The sequence below is a fragment of the Mobula birostris genome, chromosome 2 (genome assembly GCF_030028105.1).
Source record: "Mobula birostris isolate sMobBir1 chromosome 2, sMobBir1.hap1, whole genome shotgun sequence".
Lineage (NCBI taxonomy): Eukaryota > Metazoa > Chordata > Chondrichthyes > Myliobatiformes > Myliobatidae > Mobula > Mobula birostris.
In genome coordinates, this window is record NC_092371.1 from 41,761,230 (window position 1) to 41,786,857 (window position 25,628).

Below are 25,628 nucleotides of genomic sequence, written 5' to 3' on the forward strand. Positions count from 1 at the left end.
TTTCAAATTTGTGTTCATTGTTCTGTTATGTATTCAATTCTAGCTAGATACATATGTCAAGGGACAAATTTTCAAACCCTGATTGTAACTTTGGAGTCCAAAGTATGCCCTTGATTTCTTTCTCATCAGTGTAACTGTTTCAAGATTGTTTTTTTGACATTCTTCAGTACACAAGTCTAAAGGGGAACAAAATGATTGTTGCTCTGGATCTGACTCAACGTAAAAAAACAAATCAGCATAAAGAAATACATGAAAATACGATAAATATGAATACATAAGAATAGTCTACATACATACACTGACACATAAGGTGACTGACAGGAAATGATACGATGGTGGTCAGTGAAATGGCTTATAGGTGGAGATGTTGATCAGCCTGATGGCTTTTCTGAATGGTGGTATTGTAGATGCTGTGTAGCTTCTTTCCTGATGGAGGTGGGACAGTCCAAGGGCAGGGTTCATATATACTTTGATGCAGTTTTGCTCCCCTACCTTAATGTTAAAAGACAGTAAGATACTGAAAGACTGCCGATTATCTGGAAGCTAATTATCTAAAGCTACTGCCTTCATTAACAGAAACTCAATTTCAACCCTTTTCACAGCTCAACCAGATCATTTGCCATTTGAAGCAAAATAATAACTACTTACCTCAGAGTTCCTTTAAAAATATATACTGTCTTTGGCTAATGTGCTGCTTGAACTTCCATTCAACCTTAATTACCTGCAAACTTGATTTTAAATGCCGCTCTTCAATATCATCTTAAAAATGTCTGGTTTTATCCTATCGATAGTAATCGATATTACTAGATATTCTGCACGAAGAGCAGAATCAAATATCGCTGTGATGATTGTACGCTCTGGTATCAATTGGTGACTATAAAGTATAAAAAGTATTCTTTATATATTGTTTATCAAGGCATGTTTCCTTGACACTTGGATCTCACCTCAAGAAAATAAAACCTGTATCATGTTAACATTTATTATTTCTGAAAATGCAAGCAACCTGTTCCAAAATTTTTCTCCAGTTCTGAAGTTTTCTTTCAGCTATCTCACTTTTCCCCTTGTGTGTACAATTGTTCCTCCACTAACCAATTCTTTATGCACCTCTTTTATCAGAAAATACCTTGTAGGATTATTCTACAATTGAATGGATGGAAAATCATATGGCAAAAGTATTTAGTTTAATACAATTACTGAAAGTCACACAGCTGAATTTTAAGGCATTGTAATTAGAAGTATCAATGATAAAAATATACTTCTAATGGTGAGTCAGAGATTAGTGAAGAAAATCAGAATCTAGTGGTAAATGCTACTGTTTGCTAATTTGATGGATATTTAATAGCTTCAAATACTTTCATTCTGAATTGGCATGCTTGCTTTGGTAATTCAATATCAAAGTCTTAGAAAAAAAACTCCAGTCCTTTCATAGTGTGCTTCAGTGTGTCATTCTTTAGCTGTTATTAAAGTATGCAGCAAAATTATCAACATTTCAACATGCAAATGCAGTTGAAATTCTCTGCAATAAGATAAAAATAACTAACTTTTTGATTTGGCAATTACACAATGATCAGTAATTGCAACGGAAAATTAAATTTCAGAGAATTAAAAAGGACACTTAAAGGTTGATCTATAAGTATCACAGCTCACACTGTGCAATTTATCGACCAGGGAGTATCACCAAATGTGCTTGAGTACATATTCCCAAAAAAAACTGCATTGAAGAACAAGGTGAATAACTGCATATAAGATGGGCTAAGTGTTATAAAATGTTTTATCTTGGCAATTTTGTACAATTGAATAATCCTTTATTGCAGTCTCTCCTCCAGTCAAGGACTTGTGTAGTGATGGCATGAAATTACAGAAGTCAAGCAAGTCTCATCTCAACCTAACTAATGGCTCATACTGGATACACCAATCTAATATGGCATTTTTTTTTGTCTTTAGTTAACCAGGAATGCTGAGACTGAAAATCATTTCACAGTGCATCTTGTGCTGCTTTATGGGTGGGTGATTTTGAAACTGCTATTTTGAGATAAATGCCAATAGTATGATTACAGTCCACAGATTTTTAAGTCAGAAGTTAACCTTTCATAGCCAAAGGAGTATTTATCTGAAAAGTTACCTTTCAAAAAATTTCGTTGAACATTTCCAATTCTAAATGGTTCTAATTGGTGCCAATCCAAATATGTATAGGAATCCATTAAACATTGATAATTTTGTATCAGCATTGAAATAGTTTGACACTTGAATGTCGTGATAGCTGGACTAGAACTGATGTTGACTGTAAAGATTCTTATTAAGTCACTACATGACAGTGCTGGTCAAAAACACATCTTTTGAAGTGGCCATTCAAACTTGTGGTTAATAATTAACGTGAATCAAATAGATTTAATTTGGTGGCATGGTTTGAAACAAAACCTAAAGCCAATATAAATTCTTAGTTCTCTGCTATAAATTTCAGGAGACAAATTCAAGTTCATAGGTGATCAGATTTCTCTTTAATATGAATGCATGTAGTAATATGTGGCTTACTAGAGTCTAATCTTGTATGAATTATTCTGAGAATTGCATGGACACTTGATTAAAAACTAAAATTAGGGAAACTTTAAATTGGCTGTAGATGGGTATATTAAAAATTAAGTACAAACATCCTGTTGGTATGTGACTGATACATAGGCCAAACATCTTAGTTTATGCTAGTTAGAAATCCATGCACAATGTAGTAAATTAACAATACACTAGTATAATTCTAAATAACTGGAGTCACTGTAAAAATATATAATAAATCAATATTTGTTTTTGGTAAATGCAATAATGAAGTCCTTCAGATGAAATGAAGTACCACAAAGTATTAAAAAGCTGCACAAAATCCAGTGTCCATAATGAGTCTTTGACAGTTCCGTTGAGCAGTTTACAACAGTGTAAAGTAACAGCTCCAATAGATGAGTACCAATACACTAATATATAATTTTAATGTAGGTAAATCTTGGTGCATCTTTAAAAGTAAATTTTTCAATCTAATTGACAGCTAATAATATAAAACTAAAAATACATCAGTGTAAAAAAATGCCAAATGTACAATTCTTACAAGCTAGTGAAGGACATTGGTTATGCTGGATTGATAATAGCAAATGAGAAGAATAAGGGGCAATTTGGAATGAATTACAAAAATACAACTCATACTCTGTAATCCTATACTCTTACTCTCACCACTCGTTGCTATAACATAAAATAATTGTTCTATTAATTTCTATGCAAACGTAGTTGACATTTCACAAACAGCTATTTTGCAAAGTAACATCTCTCTCACCCAATCTATTTCAGAGATGCTAGCAAAAAGGTTTGCTCTGCAAAACTATGTAGAAAACAAATTACCTTCAAAGCCTGTAAACATTTTGAGTGAAAAGCTGTTCTGAATTCATACAAATGGCAATTTCAATCTGATAAGCATTCAAAGTTTAATAAACTGATGCTCTAATTCATACTAGAACTGGGTTAAAGATGAAAGTTGAAATGTTTAAGGGGAACAGGGTGGTGAGAATGTGGAACAAGCTGCCAATGGAAGAGGTGGTTGTGGGTTCAATTTCAACATTTAAGAGTTTTGGATAAGTACATGGAGGACTATGATCTGGGTGCAGGTCGACAGGGCAAGGCAGAATTACAGTTCGGTTCTGACTAGATGGGCCGAAGGGGTCCTTGTGTGCTGTAATGTTCTATAACTTACTGAAGTTTACCTGGGAGGCTGAATTTATACAAATGTAACATTGTGCATTTTTCGCTCTCCTTTTTATGAGTGTTTAACAATCCATTTTTAAAATTTCCCATTGTGCATGGCTAGATTGTATCACTTATCAATAGAAATACAACTTGCCAAATGCAACTGCCTATGGTTGCTATACTTTACAGAAAGAAAAAGAGGTGCTTTCTGTATGTCTGTACTGCTGGGCAAGAACTGTGTACAGTTAACAGGAAGTGTGCTTTAACAGATAATTTAAATGCAGTTTCCGTGATGTAAAACTGTTCCTATTAATGCCTTGCAGAAGATAAAACCTTGGAGAATTGGTACTAAAAGGGTCTAGTTTTGGTTCGAAAGCCTGCACAAAATGAGTCACTTACTCGTTCCTTTTATTATCCACAAATTCTTAAGCATTTCATTTCTTCTACTCTATTCTTATGTTGATTTTAAAACTCCGGGCATTGTAAGCTTTACATCCTATAACAGGAAGTGTTATTTTTGGATGCGAAAAATGGCAGTTGACCTTTTTCTAGCAAATAAAATGCCTAATTTCCCATGACAGGAAAAGTGCTATATTCATAAGCATGAAATAATCAAGTCAAGTGAATATTAAATCAGTACTTGGTATTTAAGCATAGATGTGAAAACCAGTGTGGCTTTTAAGACCTACGACATGAAGGTGCACATGCTGCCAATTTAGATTCACGTTCATAATATGGTTAACTGTTCATTGAATTATCACAAGAGAAGTTATATACCAAAAAGCATAATATTAAGTTGCCTGGGCCATGGAACAGCTGTGAGATTTTAGTGTGTTGTTGGAACTACAACTCCAGGCATTACAGGTTGAGTACCCCTTATCCAAAATGTTTGGGGCTGGAAATATTTAAGATTTTGGAATATATAATGAGATAGTTTGGGATCGCTATCATTTCCAACTCTGCATCTATATGCTACCGGTAAGCAGTCTTTGTCTTACACTTGTGCACTTACACATATGTACTGATACACCTGTTCAGCACATCAAGGTTTTCATCAGTGACAATCTTGGCAAATTCATCAATTTCTCTGTCCTGTGGTGCAGACATTTTTATCTCAAATCTTCAAAAATTAAATGCCATGCCTTTCCATAAATTTCTGCAACCAACCTGCTGAATATTCACAATTATCTTCAATTTTCAGTTCAAGATAAATCTTTGTTTCATGATCAACATGCATTCACTCCAAAGTTGACAAATCCACTCTTTCAGGACACAATTGAGATCTTCATTTTTTACTTTATGCTGTTTTTTTCTATTTTATCATTAACTTCTGTTCATTACATATGTAAGATCACTTCTCAGAACTGTCCGTGGTGCGCAGAGACCTCCGTATCGCTGAGGAAACTTCCCAGTGCCTTTTGGAATTTTGCATTTGTGACATCATGTCAGCACTCGATAACATTTTGGAATTTCGGATAAGGGGTACTCGGCCTGTATTATTTCATTAATAACCTACAATTTTCAAGTAAGACAATCCTATAGTTTCTTCATGCAAGTCCCTTTGTACTTTGAGTTAGTTCATAGGATATCTCCACGGTTGCAATGAAGCACTTTACAGCTTTCGTCCAAGTAGAACTTAGTGACACAAACTGTAGAAAACTTGCAGTAATGCCAGGTTCTTCACGTTAACGTAAATAGTTTCCTCTTAGGCAAGAGCAACAAAATTACCCTCACTCGTTTGGTTTAAAGAATGTCCTGTTGTGATTTGCAGGAAAATAGGCTTCAGTTCGGTATAGGTTGGGTAGCTCATATGTGAAATTCTGCTGGCTGATACAGTTACGTTTCTTCTAGAAGAGGAAAAATCGTTAAAATTTGGACAAAATGTCAGCTGTAGCGCATGGAATGTTTCTTCCCTTATAGAAGCTAATGCACTGTGCAGGCTTCTATTGCATACTTATCACAAAACTATTTTGGGATTAATCCCACCCCCAGAAAAAAGTCCAAATGAACCAAAGACATTTTCCCTTAAAAATGTTGATAGTGAACAGGTTACTGAGCACCTGAACTGTTAAACAAATTTATAAATAAATTTATCATGTCTATGTATGGCTTTGTGCTTTTACTTACATTCAAAAACGGTGCATTGATTGAATGGAGGAATCTGCAAACACCCCGAGACACGTTGCCAGAGTCTTTTTCTGCCTGAATCACTTGTTCCTCCAGCATAGTTGCACTCTGTTCAACCATCTTCACAAAAATCTGACAAAGATAAACTTGTGTGTACTGTAAGACATTTAAGGCTAAGAATCTAATATTTTTCACCTAAAAGCTGTACCTGGCTTTACTGTTGCTTTTGATTTTGGAAAATCTGAAAGGGAGTTAAAGTAAATCCCATCAATGCAAAATGATCAGTACAGAAGAGGGTATAAACTAATTAAACATAACAAAGGATTCCATCCAATTTACGGGTTTGCAGACATAAAGGAAGCTACTGCTAGAAGTCTGTCTAAATATCCACTATGCTCAACTCTTCCACTGTGAATTATGCATTAACCCGAAAGTTGGCAAGACAAACTAACTTGCCACCTTCAGAAATAAATGCCTCTGTTTTAAGTGGATGGGCCTTTAGTTTTAAACAGTGTCCACCTCTTGGTTACAATTACTCCACAAAAGGAAACTTGCTCTTCACACTGACAACACACATCAAAGTTGCTGGGTTTTTTTTTGCGTTTATCTTCACACTGATCCTGTCCAAGAATCCTCAGGAAATAGCCTGGAAGGTTTGCCAAACTAATATGTGGAATGGGCAAGCTGTCTTGGAGAACGGTGGATTTATATTCACTGGAGGCCAGAAAAAAGAGATTTGGCTGAACTTTACAAATGTGGAATGTTTCTATTTGAGAATCGAGAATCAGAAGTCATTTACTTAAGAGAAGACAATGTTTTCTGAGGTTAGTCTTTCAAACTTCCTTCCAAGGCAAATTGAAGCAGACATTGAATATTTTTAAGGTACAGTAGTTGGATAATTGATAAATAAGGGGTAAAGGGTTACCATGGAATGCAATGAGATTACAAATAATTATTAAACAATTCCATAGTCTTTAATAAACAGGCTAAAGGACTGTGGCTTACATCAGCTAATTTGTACATATAATACGTTTGAGGCTGCATGAACTTGCTGCTATCACCAAATCAGAAAGCAGAAGGCAACACCTACCCCTTGGAACAAATAAGCAAGCAAGCCACACAGACATGGAAGATCTAAAATACAATTACTAGTTGGTGCTGATCTAATTGATCACAAAAGAGGCAGCAATAAGTACTTGACAAATAGGTTTTGTACCCAGACCAGGGGAATATTAGAATCTTGATCCTATTCATGAAATTCCACGTTTTTGATTGGAAAATGAATGAGCGCTTGAGCAATTCAGTTACAAAAGCTCCTCACTTGCCATGTATTTGGGTAAATAATAGTGAATTGTAATTAACATTAAATTTAGATCTACGTATATGTTAGAACAAACTTTGCTGTGTAAGCTATGATATTTGCCATTTCTATCCATTTTACTCAGACTGTGAGCAGGGATTTGTTTAGAGAAGCACTTTAGGTGTACCTTCATAAGATTGAGAGCATATGAGAGGAAAGTTGGGTAAAGATCAAAGAATGCAAATAAAAGGGTGAATGAGTCATTTTGGCACTGAAAGGGAGTTTCTTTTTAATCTCACCATGCTTACAAAAACATTAATGGACAATATGAGGAAATGCAGGAAGTTCCCTGTTTTTTTTTAGTCAAATTGTACTTCTGATCTATTTCATCGTAAGGCAAGATGGGACTAATTGAAGGTATGGGGAATCTAAGCATGGCTGGGTTTATTAAAGAGATGAAATTCTTCTAAAGGCCAAAAGCTTTTTTTTTATCTATTATAAAATGGCCTACTGACAATGTTCAGGCATTTTTGTCCCTAACTCTGGTCATGTGTACAGTCTAATGGCCTCACCTGAGATATCAGAACCCTTAAAACAAGTGTGGAAGCATATCGCCCTTGAACTTGAGGGATTGAAATGATTTTCATCTTAAGATAACGAAAGCTGTGATTTGTCTTACAAGATGCCAAAGGCTGCCAGTCATTTCCAAATGTAAGTCTTCAAAAAATGTTAACTTAGAACTAGTTGACTCCAATTTCATTACACTACCATTTTAAAGATTACTGCCTGAAAACATCCATTTCATTAAAGTTCTTAAATTATACAGACTTTAACATAACATCTTTAAAAGTCTTTTTAATTGTTCACGATGTATATTACATGATGTTAATGAACTCTGGAATAGTAGATGATGTTTAAGATCTCATTTGTAATTTAAAAAATGGAAGGGATCTATGGACACCCTGGTATTAGAATTTAAAGCAATAAAATCACTAAATCACTTAAGGATATTAGGATTTTTATTAGAATGTATTAGAGTTTTTTTCCAACTGGCAACCTATTATTGGTTATCAGCTATTATAATCCCATCCAAGTAGCAATCAGGCATGTTGCCAGGGGAAAATAAAACTCGCTCTGATCTCCTTTGAACTTTGTACCCCTGCCTTTTGTCCATTTTTGCATTCTGAGGAATGTAAAGTTCCATTGCAGAGTCTGTTGGAAATTAGTGCACATTTTGCAGTAATTATTTCAATTCAATTTATAGAAATATCCAACAACCTCAGATGCATTCCTACTACAAAGCATCAAACCAAATTCATTATTTGAAATTATTGCATAAGAAAAATAGGGCTCATTTTTTGGAATCTAATCAAGTAAATTGATAACAAAAGCAGTCATGGGACTAACGGAGTAATCCAAAGTCCTATACATAACATTATTGATGCTGATAGGGTGATACAGTAGTGCTGCAGTTAGCATAATGCTTTACAGTACCAGTGACCCGGGTTTAATTCCCACTGCTATTTGTAAGGTGTTTGTACATTCTCCCTGTGACTGTGTGGATTTCCTGCAGGTGCTTAAGTTTCATCCCACTGTCCAAAGATGCACCAGTTGATGGAATAATTGGTCATTGTAAACTGTCCTGTGATTAGGCTAAGGTTAAATAGGGGGTTGCTGGGCAGCATTGCTGGAAGGGCTTATTCTGCACTATATTTCATATTAGTATTACAAGGTTTTCTGTTTTACAAAAAGGCAGCTGGACATTAATGGAAAGGCCTGATTAACAGGGTATATAATGTAGTTAGAGTTGAAATGTTAATCACAAACTTGGGTGGTTTCCCTTGTCCATTCGTCCCCCCCATCCCTCCCCACTGATCTCCCTCCTGGCACTTATCCCTGTAAGCGGAACAAGTGCTACACATGCCCTTACACTTCCTCCCTTACCACCATTCAGGGCCCCAAACAGTCCTTCCAGGTGAGGCAACACTTCACCTGTGAGTCGACTGGGGTGATATACTGCATCCAGTGCTCCCGATGTGGCCTTTTATATATTGGCGAGACCCGACGCAGACTGGGAGACCGCTTTGCTGAACATCTACGCTCTGTCCGCCAGAGAAAGCAGGATCTCCCAGTGGCCACACATTTTAATTCCACATCCCATTCCCATTCTGACATGTCCATCCATGGCCTCCTCTACTGTAAAGATGAAGCCACACTCAGGTTGGAGGAACAACACCTTATATTCCGTCTGGGTAGCCTCCAACCTGATGGCATGAACACCGACTTCTCTAACTTCTGCTAAGGCCCCACCTCCCCCTCGTACCCCATCTGCTACTCATTTTTATGCACACATTCTTTCTCTCACTCTCCTTTTTCTCCCTCTGTCCCTCTGAATATACCTCTTGCCCATCCTCTGGGTCCCCCCCACCCTTGTCTTTCTTCCCGGACCTCCTGTCCCATGATCCTCTCGTATCCCCTTTTGCCTATCACCTGTCCAGCTCTTGGCTCTATCCCTCCCCCTCCTGTCTTCTCCTATCATTTTGGATCTCCCCCTGCCCCTCCAACTTTCAAATCCCTTACTCACTCTTCCTTCAGTTAGTCCTGACGAAGGGTCTCGGCCTGAAACGTCGACTGCACCTCTTCCTACAGATGCTGCCTGGCCTGCTGTGTTCACTAGCAACTTTGATGTGTGTTGCTTGAATTTCCAGCATCTGCAGAATTCCTGTTGTTTGGGTGGTTTCTGTTAGTTTTACCCATAAGTCTGTCTAATTGACAGACTTGGATTTCTTTTGTACAGAAGGGAGTCTAGATTAGTTTAGTAAGATGATAGTGTCAAAGTAGGGATTTGGGTTGAGGGAAGGGGGAATAAAAAGGATAAATCCAGTGTAACAGGCCAGCATACTGGGCAAATTCAAATTTCTAATCACAGAAGTCTTTCTAAAAGTGTGTCAGAGAGAGAGATTGGAGGATGGGAAACGGACAGCAAAAGAAAACAGAAGCCATCCCATCTGCCACACGAATGCACTTCTAACTACTGCTAGTATTGCCTCAGTTCAATGTGAATATTTTTACAACTGATCAGGTGCAACCCACTTGTTTCTGTAACTAAAATTTCAGCTGGAGTTATCTCATTAGCAATTACATGATGAATTGAGAGAATGGAATGATGTATATTGCTTAGTTTTTGCAACTGTTTCTCCAAAATGACAAGGATGCTCAGTTGTTTAAATATATTCAAGTTTGATACTGATAGATTTGTGGACATTTCAAGAATCAAAGAATAAAGGAATATTGAACTATGGAGAATAACCTCTTATTTGATTGAGCAACTAAATTCAAGACCTAATAGCTGCCTCCTGTTTCTTGTTATTGTATGCTATAAAGGACTTAAAGAGCAGAGGCAATCTTTTAGAAAAGCAAACCATCATCAGAATCCATTTAATATAGTTTTGTTTTCCAATTCAAGTTTGTCATTGTGCATGCTTCATAAATCAACCAACATGAGTGAGTCTTAAAAATTGAAGAATTATTCGCAATAATATTGTCTGAGTCATATTGTGTCCTATCTAAACAAGGCAATCAACAACCCAGAATAGAGAACATGGAAGTGTAACAATCATCTAAATGTGGTATTCCTAACCCATGTAAGAGTCACGTGAGAAGTCGTCAGTCCATTTCAGATTCTGAATTCTAGTATTGTATCACAACAGTACTTAAAAATCATTACAAACCTCCATTTTATCAATCTTAGAATATACCTCCTTCATTTCTAGTGCCTTGACCTTCAGTTTTGGTATACTTTCATCCAAAATTTGAGAGGAGTCATTTCGAATCTGAGAAATAAAGAAAATAACTTATTGTGCACACATAATCTAGCTATGGAATATTTTTATAAAATCGATACATAAAAATCTATTCTTTTGAAGTCTTTGTTCCCATTAGTTAATTTCTTCATTCAAATTAATGCCCCATGGTCTCTCAAGTTCTGAGCACCTCTTATACATAATCGCGCAATGGAGGTTTCCAGCTGGCTCATTTTCAATAGCACATGCTTTGCAGAGAGTAAAATGACACACTTACTTTCTAATGTTCTAGTCTAGTCTATAACTTACTCTGTACACTGATCACCAATTTCCAATATGCAGCCTGTAAGACATTTGCTCCTTAAAAATTAGAAAGATTCATTTCATGTTATTCTGTGCAAGGTACATTGGGATTATTGGCAGAAATTGCACAAAGGTAGCAGTATGTGTCGCCTAAAAAAATGCTTGCACCTCATATGAAACTAGAGAATAAAGTGGTATGGATTTGTTTTTTAAAATGCTTGAAGATGAAGCAAACTGTGCCAGCTACAGATCAAGTAACAAACTGCAGTGCCTGTCCACATCTAAATGCAGTGATCAAGAAGATTGGATGTTAACCACATGCAGGCAGAATGTCTGAGCTGCCCTCTTTATACAATACAATATCCACATATCTACAATATGTTGGGTATTTACTCAGTAAATATTCCAGAAAATGTTTGGGTTTGTCCTTCAAGTGCAAATAATTTTTGATATTTTAGTCTTATCAAACTTACGGGCACTGCTATTTTATTTTCACAGGTGGGGGTTCATTCCCTCAAATGCCAATTATTGTTAGTGATTTTTATTTTCTTTATACAGTATTATATTCTTAGAACTACTTTTACATTGAATAAAATATACCAAGTATTAGCTCCTGATTTAAACACTATACATCTTACCAAGGATTCTTCAATTTGATTGGTTAAATTGGTATATTTTGGCTTTTGCTGCTCACATGATCTAGACCCCAAATGAATGGTTCTGCAGCATTTTGACTGTTTAATAATACTCTTCAGTGAATGCAAAATCCAGACTCTTTTATGTTACTTGATTTATGCCAAGATGTTTTATAGGGAAGCTACAGTATTTAAGTGTGTGTACACTCTGGGCAATTATACACCTTAAAAAAAAGTCAGATTAAGTCGTCACAATTAGGTGTGGCATCCTGTTTGATGCAAAACTCAACTGGAAGACATTGTAACTTTCCAAAGAGATATTTTGCCTCCACAGATGCTACTTGACCCACTAGGTTCTTCCAGCAGATTATTTTTGCTCCATATCTCATCATCTGTGGTCTCTCGTCAGTACTGTACATTCCCATAAGAATAGGAGTATACAAACATTCAAGATAGTGATGTGAATGTGAATATCACCAATCCTGTACAGATTAAATATCAGCAAATGTTTTTAAATCTTTAATACAATCCAGGACTTATAATGTTTCAAGATTGTTTAATAAGATCATAAGACATAGGAGCAGAATTAGGCCATTCCGTCCACTGAGTCTGCTCCGCCATTATCTATTATCCCTCTCAACTCCATTCTCCAGCCTTTTCCCCTTAACCTTTGATGCCCTGTTTAATCAAGAACCTCTCAACCTCTGCTTTAAATATACTCCATGACTTGGCCTCCATAGCCAACCATGGCAAAGAATTCCACAGATTCACCACCCTCTGGCTAAACAAATTCCTTCTCATCTCTGTTCTAAATGGACATACCTGTATTCTGAGGCTGTGCCCTCTGGCACTAGACTCACGCACTATAAAAAATACCCTCTCCACATCCACTCTATTTAGGCCTTTTAGTATTTGATAGGTTTCAATAAGATTTCCCTTCATTCTTCTAAACTCGAATGAGTACAGATTCAGAGCCATCAAACATTCCTCATATTGTTAACACTTTCATTCCTGGGATCATTCTCATGAACTTCCTCTGGATCCTCTCCAGTGCCAGAACATCTTTTCAAAAGTTTTAAGTTCTTAGATAAGGGGCCCAAAACTGCTCACAATACTCCAGGTGCAGTCTGACCAATGCCTTATAAAACCTCAACATTACATCCTTGCTTCTGTATTCCAGTCCACTTGAAATGAATGCTTACATTGTATTTGCCTTCCTTACCAACAACTCAACATGGAAGTTTACCTTTAGGGAATTCTGCACGAGGACTCCTAAGTCCCTCTGCACCTCCGATTTTTCAATTTTCTCCCCATTTACAAAAGTCGAAACCTTTATTCCTTCTATCACAGCGTACACTTCCCTATGCTGTATTCCATCTGCTACTTTTCTGCCCATTCTCCAAAACACCCTAAGTCCTGCAGACATCCTGCTTCCTCAACACTACCTGCCCCTCTACCTATCTTTGTATCATCCACAAGTGTGACCATAAAGTCATCAAATCCATCATCCAAATCATTGACATATAATGTGAAAAGAAGTGGTCCCAACACTGACCTCTGTGAAACACCATTAGTCACTGCAACCAACCAGAAAAGGCCCACTTTATTCCCACTCTTCGCCTCCTAACACTCAGGCAATTTTCTATCTGTGCTAGTATCTTTCCTGTAATCCCATGGGCCCTTATATTGTTCAGCAGCCTCATGTACGGAACCTTGTCAAACGCCTTCTGAAAATCTAAATAAGCAACATCCATTGACGATTCTTTGTCTTTCCAGCCACTGAAGTCAGACTAACTGATTTGTAACTTCCTGTCTTCTAATTCCCTCCTTCTTAAAGACCGGATTGACATTTGCATTTTCCATTCCTTTGGAATCATTCAAGTCTAGTAATTCTTGAAACATCATTATTAATGCCTCCATAATCTCGTCAGCTACCTATTTTGGAATTCTGGGGTGTAGTCCATCTGGTCCAGATGACTTATCTACCTTCAGACTTTTCAGCTTTCCAAGCACCTTCTCCTTAGTAACCGCAATGGTGCTCATTTCTGCCACCTGACACTCTCACATTTCTAGCATTGTTAAAAGTCTCCTAAAGTGAAGACTCACTTAAAATACTTAAAAGTTTGTCCAGCATTTCTTTGTACCCCATTACTATCTCTCCACTGCTATTTTCCAAGTTGTCCAATGTCCACTCTCATCTCTGTTTTACTCTTTACATATCCGAAAAATCTTTTTGCATCCTCTTTTATATTATTGCCCAGCTTACCTTCTTATTTCATCTTTTTTCTATGACTTTTTTAGAAGCCTTATGTTGGTTTTTAAAAGCTTCCCAATCATCTATCTTCCCACTATTTTTTTACTATATTATACACCCTTTTTGTTTTTATGCTATCTTTGACTTCCCTTGTAAAACCCTTGTTAACCACAGTTGTCCCAACCTCCCTTCAGAATACTTCATCTTTGGGATGCATCTATCCTCCGCCTTCTGAATTGCTCTCAGAAACTACAGCCACTGCTGTACCACCATCATCCCTGCTAGTGTCTCCTTCTAATTAACTTTGGCCAGCTCCTCTCTCATGTCTCTGTAATTCACTTTACTCCACTGTAATACTAGTACATCTGATTTTAGCTTCTCAAACCGCAGATTGAATTCTATCAAATTATGATCACTGCCTCCTATTGGTTCCTTTATCTTAAGTTCCCTAATAACACCTAATCCAGAATTACTGTTCCCCTAGTGGGCTCAAACACAAGCTGCTCTACAAAGCCATCTCACGTGCATTGGTCAAATCCCACGACCCCCCCCCCCCCCCCGGGATCCAGTACTAGCCTGATTTACCCAATCTACCCACATTGAAATTCCCTACGACTATCGCAACATTGCCCTTTTAAAAATGCCTTTTCTACCTCCAGTTGTAATTTGTAGCCCACATGCTTGCTACTGGTTGCAAACGTGTATATATGCAGTTTCCTAACTCTATCCACAACAATTTTACATCTTCTGCTACTATGTTACCTCCTTCAATTTCATTTTTTACTAACAGAACCACCCCACCCTTTCTGCCTACCTGCCTATCCTTTTGGTTCAAAGTATATCCTTGTATAATAAGCTCCCAACTATGATCTTCTTGCAGCCATGACTCAGCAATGCCCACAGCATCATACCTGCCAATCTCTAACTGCGTGCATTCAAATATAACATCTTCAGTCCTGTACTCATCACCCTTTTCTATTTTGGCCCCCTGTTACACTTTAACTCATCCTACTGACTGTAATTTTGCCTTATCATCTGCCTGTCCTTTCTCACAGTCTCACTATATTGCATACGATTGCATACCACTGCCCCATACTCAGCCTCATCACTCCAGTTCTCATCCCCAAAAGATGCAGCAAAACTGCCCGCAAGGTTTTTGTCCCTCGAGTTCAGGTGTAACCCGTCTTTTTTTTTGTACAGTTCATATCTTCCCCAGAAGAGACCCCAATGATCCAGAAACCTGAAATCATACATTCATCAGCCTATACATCCTATTCTTACCCTCAGTGGGACAAGGCACAAGCAGCAATCTAGAGATTACTACCCTGAGGTCCTGCTTTTCAGCTTTCTACCTAACTCCGATATTCTCTCTTCAGGACCTCCTCCCTTTTTCTACCTACGTCATTGGTACCAATATGTACCATGACTTCTGGCTGTTCACCCTCACTCCTTAGAACGTTGTGAACCCGATCTGAGACATTCCTGACCCTGGCACCTGGGAAGCAACATACCATCTGGTATCTCTTTCACAGCCACAGAATCTTCTGTCCGCTCCTCTAATGATGGAATTCCCTATCACTATTGCACTCCTCTTCTCCTACCTTCCCTTCCAAGCCACAGAGCCAGACTTAGTGCCAGTGATCAAGTCACTGCGGATTCCCACTGGTAGGGCACTCCCCTCCAACGGTATCGAAAGGGGTACACTTCTTATTTTTTTTCCTCTCTCTGCCAGATTATGTACTGTATTGCATTGAACTGCTGCTGTTAAGTTAACAAATTTCATGTCACATGCTGGTAATAATAAACCTGATTCTGATTCTGATTATTGAGGGAAATGGCCATCAGGCTACTCTGAACTGGTTGTCTATTCCCATTCCCTTTCCTAACAGTCAACCAGGTACCTGCCTTGTGCAACTTAGGGGTGACTATCTCCCTGCAGCCCCCATCCCTCACCTCCTCATTTTCCCATAAGGGCCAATGGTCATCTAGTTGCAGCTCCAGTTCCTTGACACGATCTCTAAGGAGCTGCAGCTCAGTGCACTTCATGTAAATGCAGTTATCAGGGAGACTGGAGGTTTCCCAAAGTTCCTACATCTCACACAAGGAACATACCACAAACTCTGGACCAATTCTCAGCGCACTATATACTAACAGAAAACAAAAACTTCCTCAGACCCTCCATCTGTGCTTGCCTAAGCATGTTGGGGCAAAGCCTGACCACTCTAATACTGTCCACTCACAGAACTACTGCTCCACTTACATCTCGCTTCTTTTTATTGGCCCCTGCTGAGTGTGTAATAGATCATAATCATTTCAGTCTGCCAAAAAGTCCCAAAAGCACCCGGACTCTTTTTAAACCTCGTTGTGTCACCAACAAACGACCACTGTACATAAGGAGACTGACAGGAAGTAATAAAATAATGGGGGTGTGCAGGGGTGGGATTATTGATCAGCCTTATTGTTTGGGGAAAGTAAATGTTTTTGAGTCTGCTGATCCTGATGTGGATGCTAAATATCCTCCTCCTTGATGGGAGTCAGATAAGCAGTCCATGAGCAGGGTAGTGGGATCCTTCATGATGTTGCTGGCCCTTTTCCGGCTCCTTTCTGTATATATCTCACTACTTCACTACCCATTGTAGAGCCTTCCTGTCCACCGCAGTGCAATTTTCATACCGTGCAGTGATGTAGCATGTTAGAATCCTCTCTACTCTGCAGCGGTAGAATGACATGAGTATAGATGTGCATAGCTCATCTTTCTTCAGAAAGAAGAGCTGTTGGTGTGCTTTCTTGACTGAATAACATGTACTGGGACCATAAGAAGTTGTGTGAGATGTGCACTGTCAGAAGTTTGAAACTGCTTGTAGATTCCACTGCAGTGTCACAGATGTAATGAGTGGTGGGAGATCTCCTTTGTCTTGTTGACATTGAGGAAGAGGTTGTTTGCCTGGCACCAAGCCTTGAGCTCTTCCACCAATGTGCAAAATAAACATAATCCTCTGCTGTAAATAAGTCCATAAGATATTGGAGTAAAATTAGGCCATTCAATCCATCAAGTTTGCTCTGCCATCTGCTTATGGCCTATCCATTTCAATCAACCACATTCACACTTGACTTAGCAAGAATCTATCAACCTCCGCCTTAAATACACTCAAAGACCTGGCCTGCACAGCCACCTTTGGCAATTAATTCTACAGATTCAGCATCCTCTGGCTAAAGAAATTCCTCCATCTCCATTCTAAGTGGACATCCCTCTATTCCGAGGTTGTGCCCTCTGATCCTAGACTCCCCCACTATAGGAAACATCCTCTGCACATCCACTCTCTCTAGGCCTTTCAAAATTCGATAGGGTTCAATGAGATTCCCCCTAAATTCCAGTCAGTATAGGCCCAGAACCAAACCAAACACTCCTCTAATGATAAGCCTTTCAATCCCGGAATCATTTTTGTGAACCTCCTTTGAACCCTCTCCAATGTTACCACCTCTTCTTAGATAAGGGGCCCAAAACTGCTCTCAATACTCTGAGGCCTGAACAGAGCCTTATAAAGTCTCAGCGTTATATCTTTGCTTTTATATTCTAGTCCTCTCAAAATAAATGCTAACATTGTATTTGACTTTCTCACCACCGACTCAACCTGCAAGTTAACCTTTAGAGAATCCTGCACGAGGACTTAAAAGTCCTTTTGCACCTCGGATTTTTGGATTTTCTCCGTTTAGAAAATAATCAAAGCTTTTACTCCTACCAAAGATGTGACGATACACTTTCCTACACTATATTCAACCTGCCACATGTCTGCCCATTGTCCTAATCTGTCTAAATCCTTCCGCATCATTCCTGCTTCCTCAATACTACCTGCCCCTCCAGCTATCTTTGCATCGTCTGCAAACTTGGCCACAAAGCCATCAATTCCATCATCCAAATCATTGACATACAATGTGAAAAGAAGTGGTCCTAACACTGACCCCTGCAGAACACCACTAGTCACTGGCAGCCAATGAGAAAAGATTTGCTTTATTCCTACTCTTTGTCTCTTGCTGATCAGCCAATGATCTATATAAGCTAGTATCTTTCCTGTAATACCATGGGTTCTTATCTTGCTAAGCAGCCTCATATCTGGCACCTTGACAAAGGCCTTTTCAAAATCCAAATAAAAATATCCACTGATTATTCTTTCACTATCCTGCTTGTCAAGTCCTCAAGGTTTACCCTTAAGGAAACCATGCTGACTTCAGCTCATTTTATCATGTGCCTTCAAGTATCCCGAAACCTCATCTTTAAAGATCGACTGCAACATCTTCCCAACCACTGAGGTCAGGCTAACTGGTCTATAATTTCCTTTCTTCTGTTTCACTCCCTTCTCGAAGAGTGGAATGAAATTTGCAATTTTTCAGTCCTCCAGAACCATGCCAGAATCTAGTGATTCTTCAAAGATCATTACAATGCCACCACAATCTCTTTAAGCTACCTCATTCAGAATCCTGTGGTGTAGTCCATCTGGTCCAGCTGACTTATTTACCTTCAGACCGTTCAGCTTCCCAAGCACCTTCTTCCTAGTAATAGCAACTGCACTCACTTCTCCCTGATACTCTCTAACTTCCGGCATACTCTAGTGTCTTCCACAGTGAAGACTGATGCAAGATACTTATTCAGTTCATTCGCCATTTTCTTGTCCCCCATTAGCACCTCTCCAGTTAATTTATATTTATTTATTGAGATACAGAGCAGAATAGGCTGTTCCAGCCCTTCAAGCCATGCCATCCAGCAATCCACCGAATTAATCCCACCCTAAGCACAGGACAATTTGCAATGACCAATTAACCTACTAGACTATGGGAGGAAACCGGTGCACCCGGAGGAAACCCTCATGGTCACAGGGAGAACATACAAACTCCTTACATATAGGGGAGGGAAATGAACCTGGGTCACCAGTACCGTAAAGTGTTTTGCTAACCACTATGCTGCCATGCCACCATTCACGGCAGACTGATACCTACTCTCGCCTCTCTTTTCATATAAATAAAAACTTTAGTATCCTCTTTGATATTATTGGCTAGCTTACCTTCATATATCATCTTTTCGCTCCTTATGGCTTTTTTGGTAGCCTTCTGTTGGTTTTTAAAAGCTTTTCAATCCTCTAACTTCCCATTAATTTTAGCTCTATTATAAGCCCTCTCTTTTGCTTTTATGTTGTTTTTGACTTCCCTTGTCAGCAATGGTTGTGTCATCCTGCCTTTAGAATACTTCTTGCTCTTTGGGATACATATATCCTGTGTCTTCTGAATTGCTCCAAGAAATTCCAGCCATTGTTGCTCTGCCGTTATTCCTGCTAGTGGACCCTTCCAATCAATTTTGGCTAGCTGCTCTCTCATGCCTCTGTAATTTTCTTTACTCCAATGTGATACTGATACATTTGACTTTAGCTTCTCTCTCTCAAATTGCAGGGTGAATTCTATCAGATTATGATCACTGTCTCATCAGGTTTCCTTTACCTCAAGCACCCTAAATCAAATCCGGTTCATTACACACCACCCTATCCAGAATAGTGAATCCCCTAGTGGGCTTAATCACAAACTGCTCTAAAAAGCCATTTCATAGGCATTCTACAAATTCTCGAGGGATCCAAAATCAGCACCAACCTGATTTTCCCAATCCATATTGAAGTCCCCCTTGATTATTATAACATTGCCCTGTTGACATGAATTTTCTACCTCCTGTTGTAATTTGTAGCCCACATCCTGGATATGTTTGAGGGCCTGTATATAACTCTCTGCAGGGTCTTTTGACATTTGTAGTTTCTTAATGCTATCCACAATGATTCTACATCTTCTGATCCTATGTCACCTCCTTTTTTTTTTACCAACAGAACCACCGCACTCCCTTTGCCGACTTACCTGTCCTTCAGATGCAATGTGTATTCTTGGATGTTAAACTCCCAACTATAATCTCCTTTCAGCTACGACTCAGTGATGGCCACAACATCAAACCTGCCAATCTATAACTGCGCTACAAGAAAATCTACCTTATTTTGTATACGGCACACATTCAAATATAACATCTCCAGTCCTGTATTCATCACCCTTTTCGATTTTGTCCGTTAAACTGCAACTCATTCCACTGACTACAATTTTGCCCTACAATCTGCCTGTCCTTCTTGACAGTCTCACTACACGCTGCCTCTGCTTGTATACCAACTGTCCAATCCTCAGCTCTATCGTTTCCTATCCCCCGCCAAAATTAGTTTAACACCACCACCCCCCCCAACCCTGCCCGCAAGGATATTGGTTCCCCCTCAGGTTCAGGTGTTTAAAGATTAAGGTCTGTCACGAGCCTTGTGGGCCAAAAGGCCGGTGCTTATGCCGGTTTTTGTGGTGGTAAGCAACTGAGAGTACGAGACTCCCCCCCCCCCCCCCCGGATAGGACGCCAGTCTATTGCGAGGTTAACCCCCAGCATTTTTCCCCGTACCCATTCTCAGCTGGGTAGACTAATTGCCTTGCTCAAGGACACACACGCTGCCTCGGCTGAGGCTCGAACCCACGACCTTCAGATCGCTAGTCCAACGCCCTAACCACTTGGCCACGTGCCACATAGGTTCAGGTGTAACCTGCCCTTTTTAAACAAGCCATACCTTTCCCAGAAGTGATCCATAAATCTGAAACTTTGCCCCCTACACCAATTCTTTAACCACACATTCATCTGCCAAATTATCCTATTCTTACCTCCACTGGCAAGTGACACAGGCATCAAACCAGAGATTACCACCCTGAAGGTCCTGATTTTCAACTTCCTACCTAGAATTCTAAATTCTCTCTTCAGGACCTCCTCCCTTTTCCTACCTATGTCATTGGTGCCAATATGTACCAAAACTTCTGGCGGCTCACCATGTCCTTTTAGAATGCCCTTCTTTATAATTATATAATGTAATTACCCTTCTAAAATTGGGGTGAATAAATTGGCATGTTCTACAATTCTACTACATTTGGTTTAAAAGGTGTTGTTGTAAAATGTACCATGTCAAGCATTCCACAAAATTCATCCAATCGAATTAACATTTCTTCAATGCTCTCCGTAAGTTCCTTAGCCTACACATGGAAAAATACAAACTGTAAAAATCAATTGGTATTATTCAAAGAGCAGGAAGTTCTATGTGCTCAAACTAACAATTTTCAACCAATCTTATCAAACTATGCAAAATCATTCAGATTTATGTAGAATAGTTTACATATTATTCTCTGAAATGGTGGAAGAGGCAGAAACAATTAACGCATTTAGAAATTCCATGGAGACACACACAATATGTCATACAAGGCTACAGACCAACTGCCAAGAAGCATGATAACATTAAGCTTTCTCAGACAGAATGGACAAAATAGTCACACTAACCACTTGCTCTGCTGTAAATTTTGATAATTATGTAAAGAAATTAAAGAATGTGAAGAACTCTGCAATGTAAAGACATCAGTGTTAAATAAATCCACATAATTCACACATTCATTTTAACTTACAATTTAATTTTAATTATTTTAGCCATGCAATAAAAAGGACTTATTCCAAATAGATTAAGAATTTAATAACCGCATTATCCAAAGCAGATTTTAAACTTACATGGACTAAATTATTAAAGATTTTCACAGTTTAAATTATGCATTTTTTCAGTCTGCAGTAATTAACAAGTATCAATGCCCTGATTTACTTTATTATTTTTCTAATGATACAAGAACATCCCCATGCCAAACATTTAGGCTCAAAATGAGTGAAAACAAACAAGGTCAAGTGTAAATCTTAGCTTACCAGGGAACCATTCAATAGTCTTACAGTAGCAGGGTGGAAGCTGTCATTGACTTTATGTGGCAAAGCACAGCTCTAATACCATATTCAAGTTTGCTGAAGACAATGCTGTTGTGGGCTGAATCAAAGGCACTGATGAATCAGCATATAGGAGGGAAATTGAAAATTTGGCTGAGTGGTGTCATAACAACATCCTCTCACTCAGCGTCAGCAAGACCAAGGAACTGATTGTAGACTTCAGAAGGAAACCAGAGGTCCATGAACCAATCCTCTTTGGAGGATCAGAGGTGGAGAGGGTCAGTAACTTTAAATTCCTGGGTGTTACTATTTCAGAGGATCTGTTCTGGACCCAACATGTAAGTGCCATTGCACAGCAGCACCTCTACTTACTTAGGAGTCTTTGGAGATATGGCATGACATCAAAAACTTTGACAAACTTCCATAGATGTGCAGTGGAGAGTATATTGACTGGCTGCATCACAGCCTGGTATGGAAACACCAATGCTTTTGAACAGAAAATCTTACAAGAGGTTGTGGATTCAGCCCAGTAGATCATGTGTAAAGCCCTCCCAACCATTGAGCACATCAACATGAAATACTGTCGTAGGAAAGCAGCATCCATCATCAGAGATCCCCTACTACCCAGGTCATGCTCTTTACTCACTGTTGTCATCAGATATAAGGTACAAGAGCCTCAGGACTCTATCACCAGGTTCAAAAACAGTTACTACCCCACAATCATCAGACTCGTGAACAAAAGGGGTAACTACACTCACGTGCCTATCCACTGAGATGTTCCCATAACCAGCGATCTCACTTTAAGGACTCTATATTGTTATCTCATGTTCTCATTACTTATTGCTTTTTTTTATATTTGCATTTGGACAGTTTGTTGTCTTCTGTACGCCAGTTGATCTTTCATTGATCCTGTTATAGTTACTATTTTATACATTTGCTGAGTATGCCAGCAGGAAGGTGCATCTCAGGGTTGCATATGTTGACATATATGTATTTTGATAATAAAATTTACTTTGACTTCTGTGATAAGGTGTGTTTTTAATGCATCTGAGTGCCCCCTTCATTAATGATTTTTTTATTTCAAAGGTATTAAAATAATCAGGAACATGCAAATAGATATGACACTTAAATCTAGTCCTGACAAACAATTCTATATATTTTCAATTAGTTATAGAACAGAGACTGGATTGTGTGGGAGAAGTGGGGAGCAGTGATGGAAAGAGAAAGGCTAATTTGGCCAAAACTGCATACTAGTTTAAAAATATTTGAAAACAGAAATGCAAAGAGGGATTCAAAAAAGCAGAACCAATATAGTTTTACCAGACCAGGTACTGAAACTGCCATTAATTTGTTACAATATACTCTTAGTGGTTATTTTATTAAATACACCTGCACGTTAATGCAAATATCTATTCAGCCAATTATGTGAAAGCAACTGAATGCACAAATGCATACAGATGTGTCAAGAGATTCAGTTGTTGTTCAGATCAAACATCAGAAAAGGGAAGGAATGTGATCTAGGTGACTGACGGTGGAATGATTGTTGGTGCCAGACAAGGTGATTTGAGTACCGCAGCAACTGCTGATATCCTGGGATTTTCACTCACAGAACTGCCACTTGCTGTATGTTTTGTAGAGTTAACAGAGAACAGTGCTACAAACAAAAAAAAAACATCCAGCGAGTGGCAGTTCTGTGAGTGAAAATGCCTTGTTAGTAAGAGAATCAGAGAAGTATGGCCAGACTTGTTCAAGCTGACAGGAAGGCAACAGTAACTCAATTATCCAAGTGTAACAGAAGTGGAGTGCAGAAGATCACCTCTAAACACACATCACATTAAACCTTGAAGTGGATGGGCTACAGCAGCAGAAGATCACACCGGGTTCCACTCCTGTACCTAAGAAAGAGTCCACTAAGTAGATATAGAATATGATAATTTGTTGTGGCTGCATAGGTACAAGTGGGATAGTCTGGTTTCCTCTCATATCCCAATATATGCCGGTAGGTAAATTGACTTTGTAAATTATCCCTTAGTTAGCTAAATAAAAATTAAAGGAAAATTAAATGAATAAACAAGCAAGATTAAAGTGCACGGGGTGGAGGTGGGGGTAAATGTGATTGTTCTGTTGAAAGCTAGTATGGATCTATAACCTCCTGTGTTGTGGCTAGCAAGTTCTTCAGCCAATCAAGTTAATTTAACAAGAGAAACAAGTAAATCTGATTAATATTATTCAGTTAAATGCTATTCTAGAGTTTCACAAGATAGGCTGTTACAATAATCTGAAGTTGTGCCCCAGTTACACCAAGGTGCCCATTGTAAGTTATATCTATTGTGTAAGAAATTCCTCTTTTCTAGCCTTTTGACCGTAAATTCATAACCACAGGAACAGAGTTAGGCCATTCGGCCCTTTGAGTCCTTTCTGACATTTGATTATGCCTAATTTATCCCCTCTCTATGCCATTCACCTGTCTTCTCCCTGTAATCTTTGTCACCATTACAAATCAAGAACTTATGAACCTCCACTTTAAATATACCTAATGAATTGTCCTCCACAGCTATATGCAGCAATGCATTCAACAGATTCACCACCCTCTGTGAAGAAATTCCTCCTCATCTTTGTTCTAAAGAGACTTCCTTTTATCTTGAGGCTGTGCCCTCTAGTCCTAGACTCCACCACTATTAAAAACACTCTCACCACATCCACTCTATCTAGGCCCTTCAATATTTAATAGGTTTCAATGAGATTCCCCATCCTTCTTCTAAACTCCAGTGAGTATAGGCCCAGAGCCAGCAAATCCTCCTCATACCCTTTCATCCCAAGAACATTCTTGTGAACATCTTCTGGATCCTCTCCAATGCCAGCACATGCTATCTTGGATAGTGGGCTCAAAACAGCCCACAATATTCCAAGTGCGGTGTGACCAATACTTCATGAAGCCTCAGCATTACATCCTTGCTTTTATATTCTAGCTCTCTTGAAATGAATGCTAAAATTGAATTAGCCTTCTTTACCTCAATCCACTGACTCAACCTACAAGTTAACCTTTAGGGAATCTTGAACAAGGAACCCCAAATCCCTTTGCATCTTCGATTTCTAAATGTGCTCCCCATTTGGAAAATAAGTTTATGCCTTTACTCCTTCTACCAAAGTGCATGACCATACACTGTATACCATCTCCCAATTTGTCTAACACCTTCTACAGACTCCGTGCTTCCTCAACATTACCTTCCCCTCCAGCTGTCTTTGTATCTTCCACAAACATGGCCACAGAGCCATCCATTCTATCATCCAGATCATTACATGTAACATGGAAAGTAGTGGACCCAACACTGACCCTGCTGAACACCACTAGTCACTGGCAGCCAATCAGAAAAAGCCCCCTTTTCATCCCACTCTTTACACTCTGCCAACCAACCAATCTTCTGTTCATGCTAGTATCTTTCCTGTAATACCATGCGCTCTTATCTACTGACTGTCTTTTGTCGATCCTGCCTGTTATTTCCTCAAAGAATTCCAACTGATTTGTAATACCATGCTGACTTTGACCTATTTTATCAAATGCCTCCTGAAACCTCATTCTCAATAATGGACTATAAAATCTTGCGAACCACTGAAGTCAGGCTAACTGGCCTATAATTTCCTGTCCTTTGCCTCCTTCACTTCGTTGTGCAAGTTCTGCTTTCCCTA

At 38.8% G+C, this 25,628-nt stretch overlaps 1 protein-coding gene across 3 annotated transcripts in view; it reads right to left on the reverse strand.

The window, feature by feature from the left end:
- LOC140186074 (uncharacterized) overlaps positions 1 to 25,628 on the reverse strand; it is a 66,267-nt gene that overhangs the window by 21,383 nt on the left and 19,256 nt on the right. Inside the window, exons 2-5 of one of the 3 annotated variants that reach the window (XM_072239950.1) lie at positions 21,146 to 21,217; positions 10,876 to 10,977; positions 5,845 to 5,976; positions 1,247 to 5,561 (exon numbers count right to left, since the gene is read on the reverse strand). In XM_072239950.1, coding sequence (XP_072096051.1) covers positions 5,448 to 5,561; positions 5,845 to 5,976; positions 10,876 to 10,977; positions 21,146 to 21,217 — 420 coding nt within the window. In that variant the 3' untranslated portion in view covers positions 1,247 to 5,447. Of the gene's footprint in view, positions 1 to 1,246; positions 5,565 to 5,844; positions 5,977 to 10,875; positions 10,978 to 21,145; positions 21,218 to 25,628 lie in introns of those variants that run through there. The other 2 variants (XM_072239943.1, XM_072239933.1) reach the window with 2 other exon arrangements.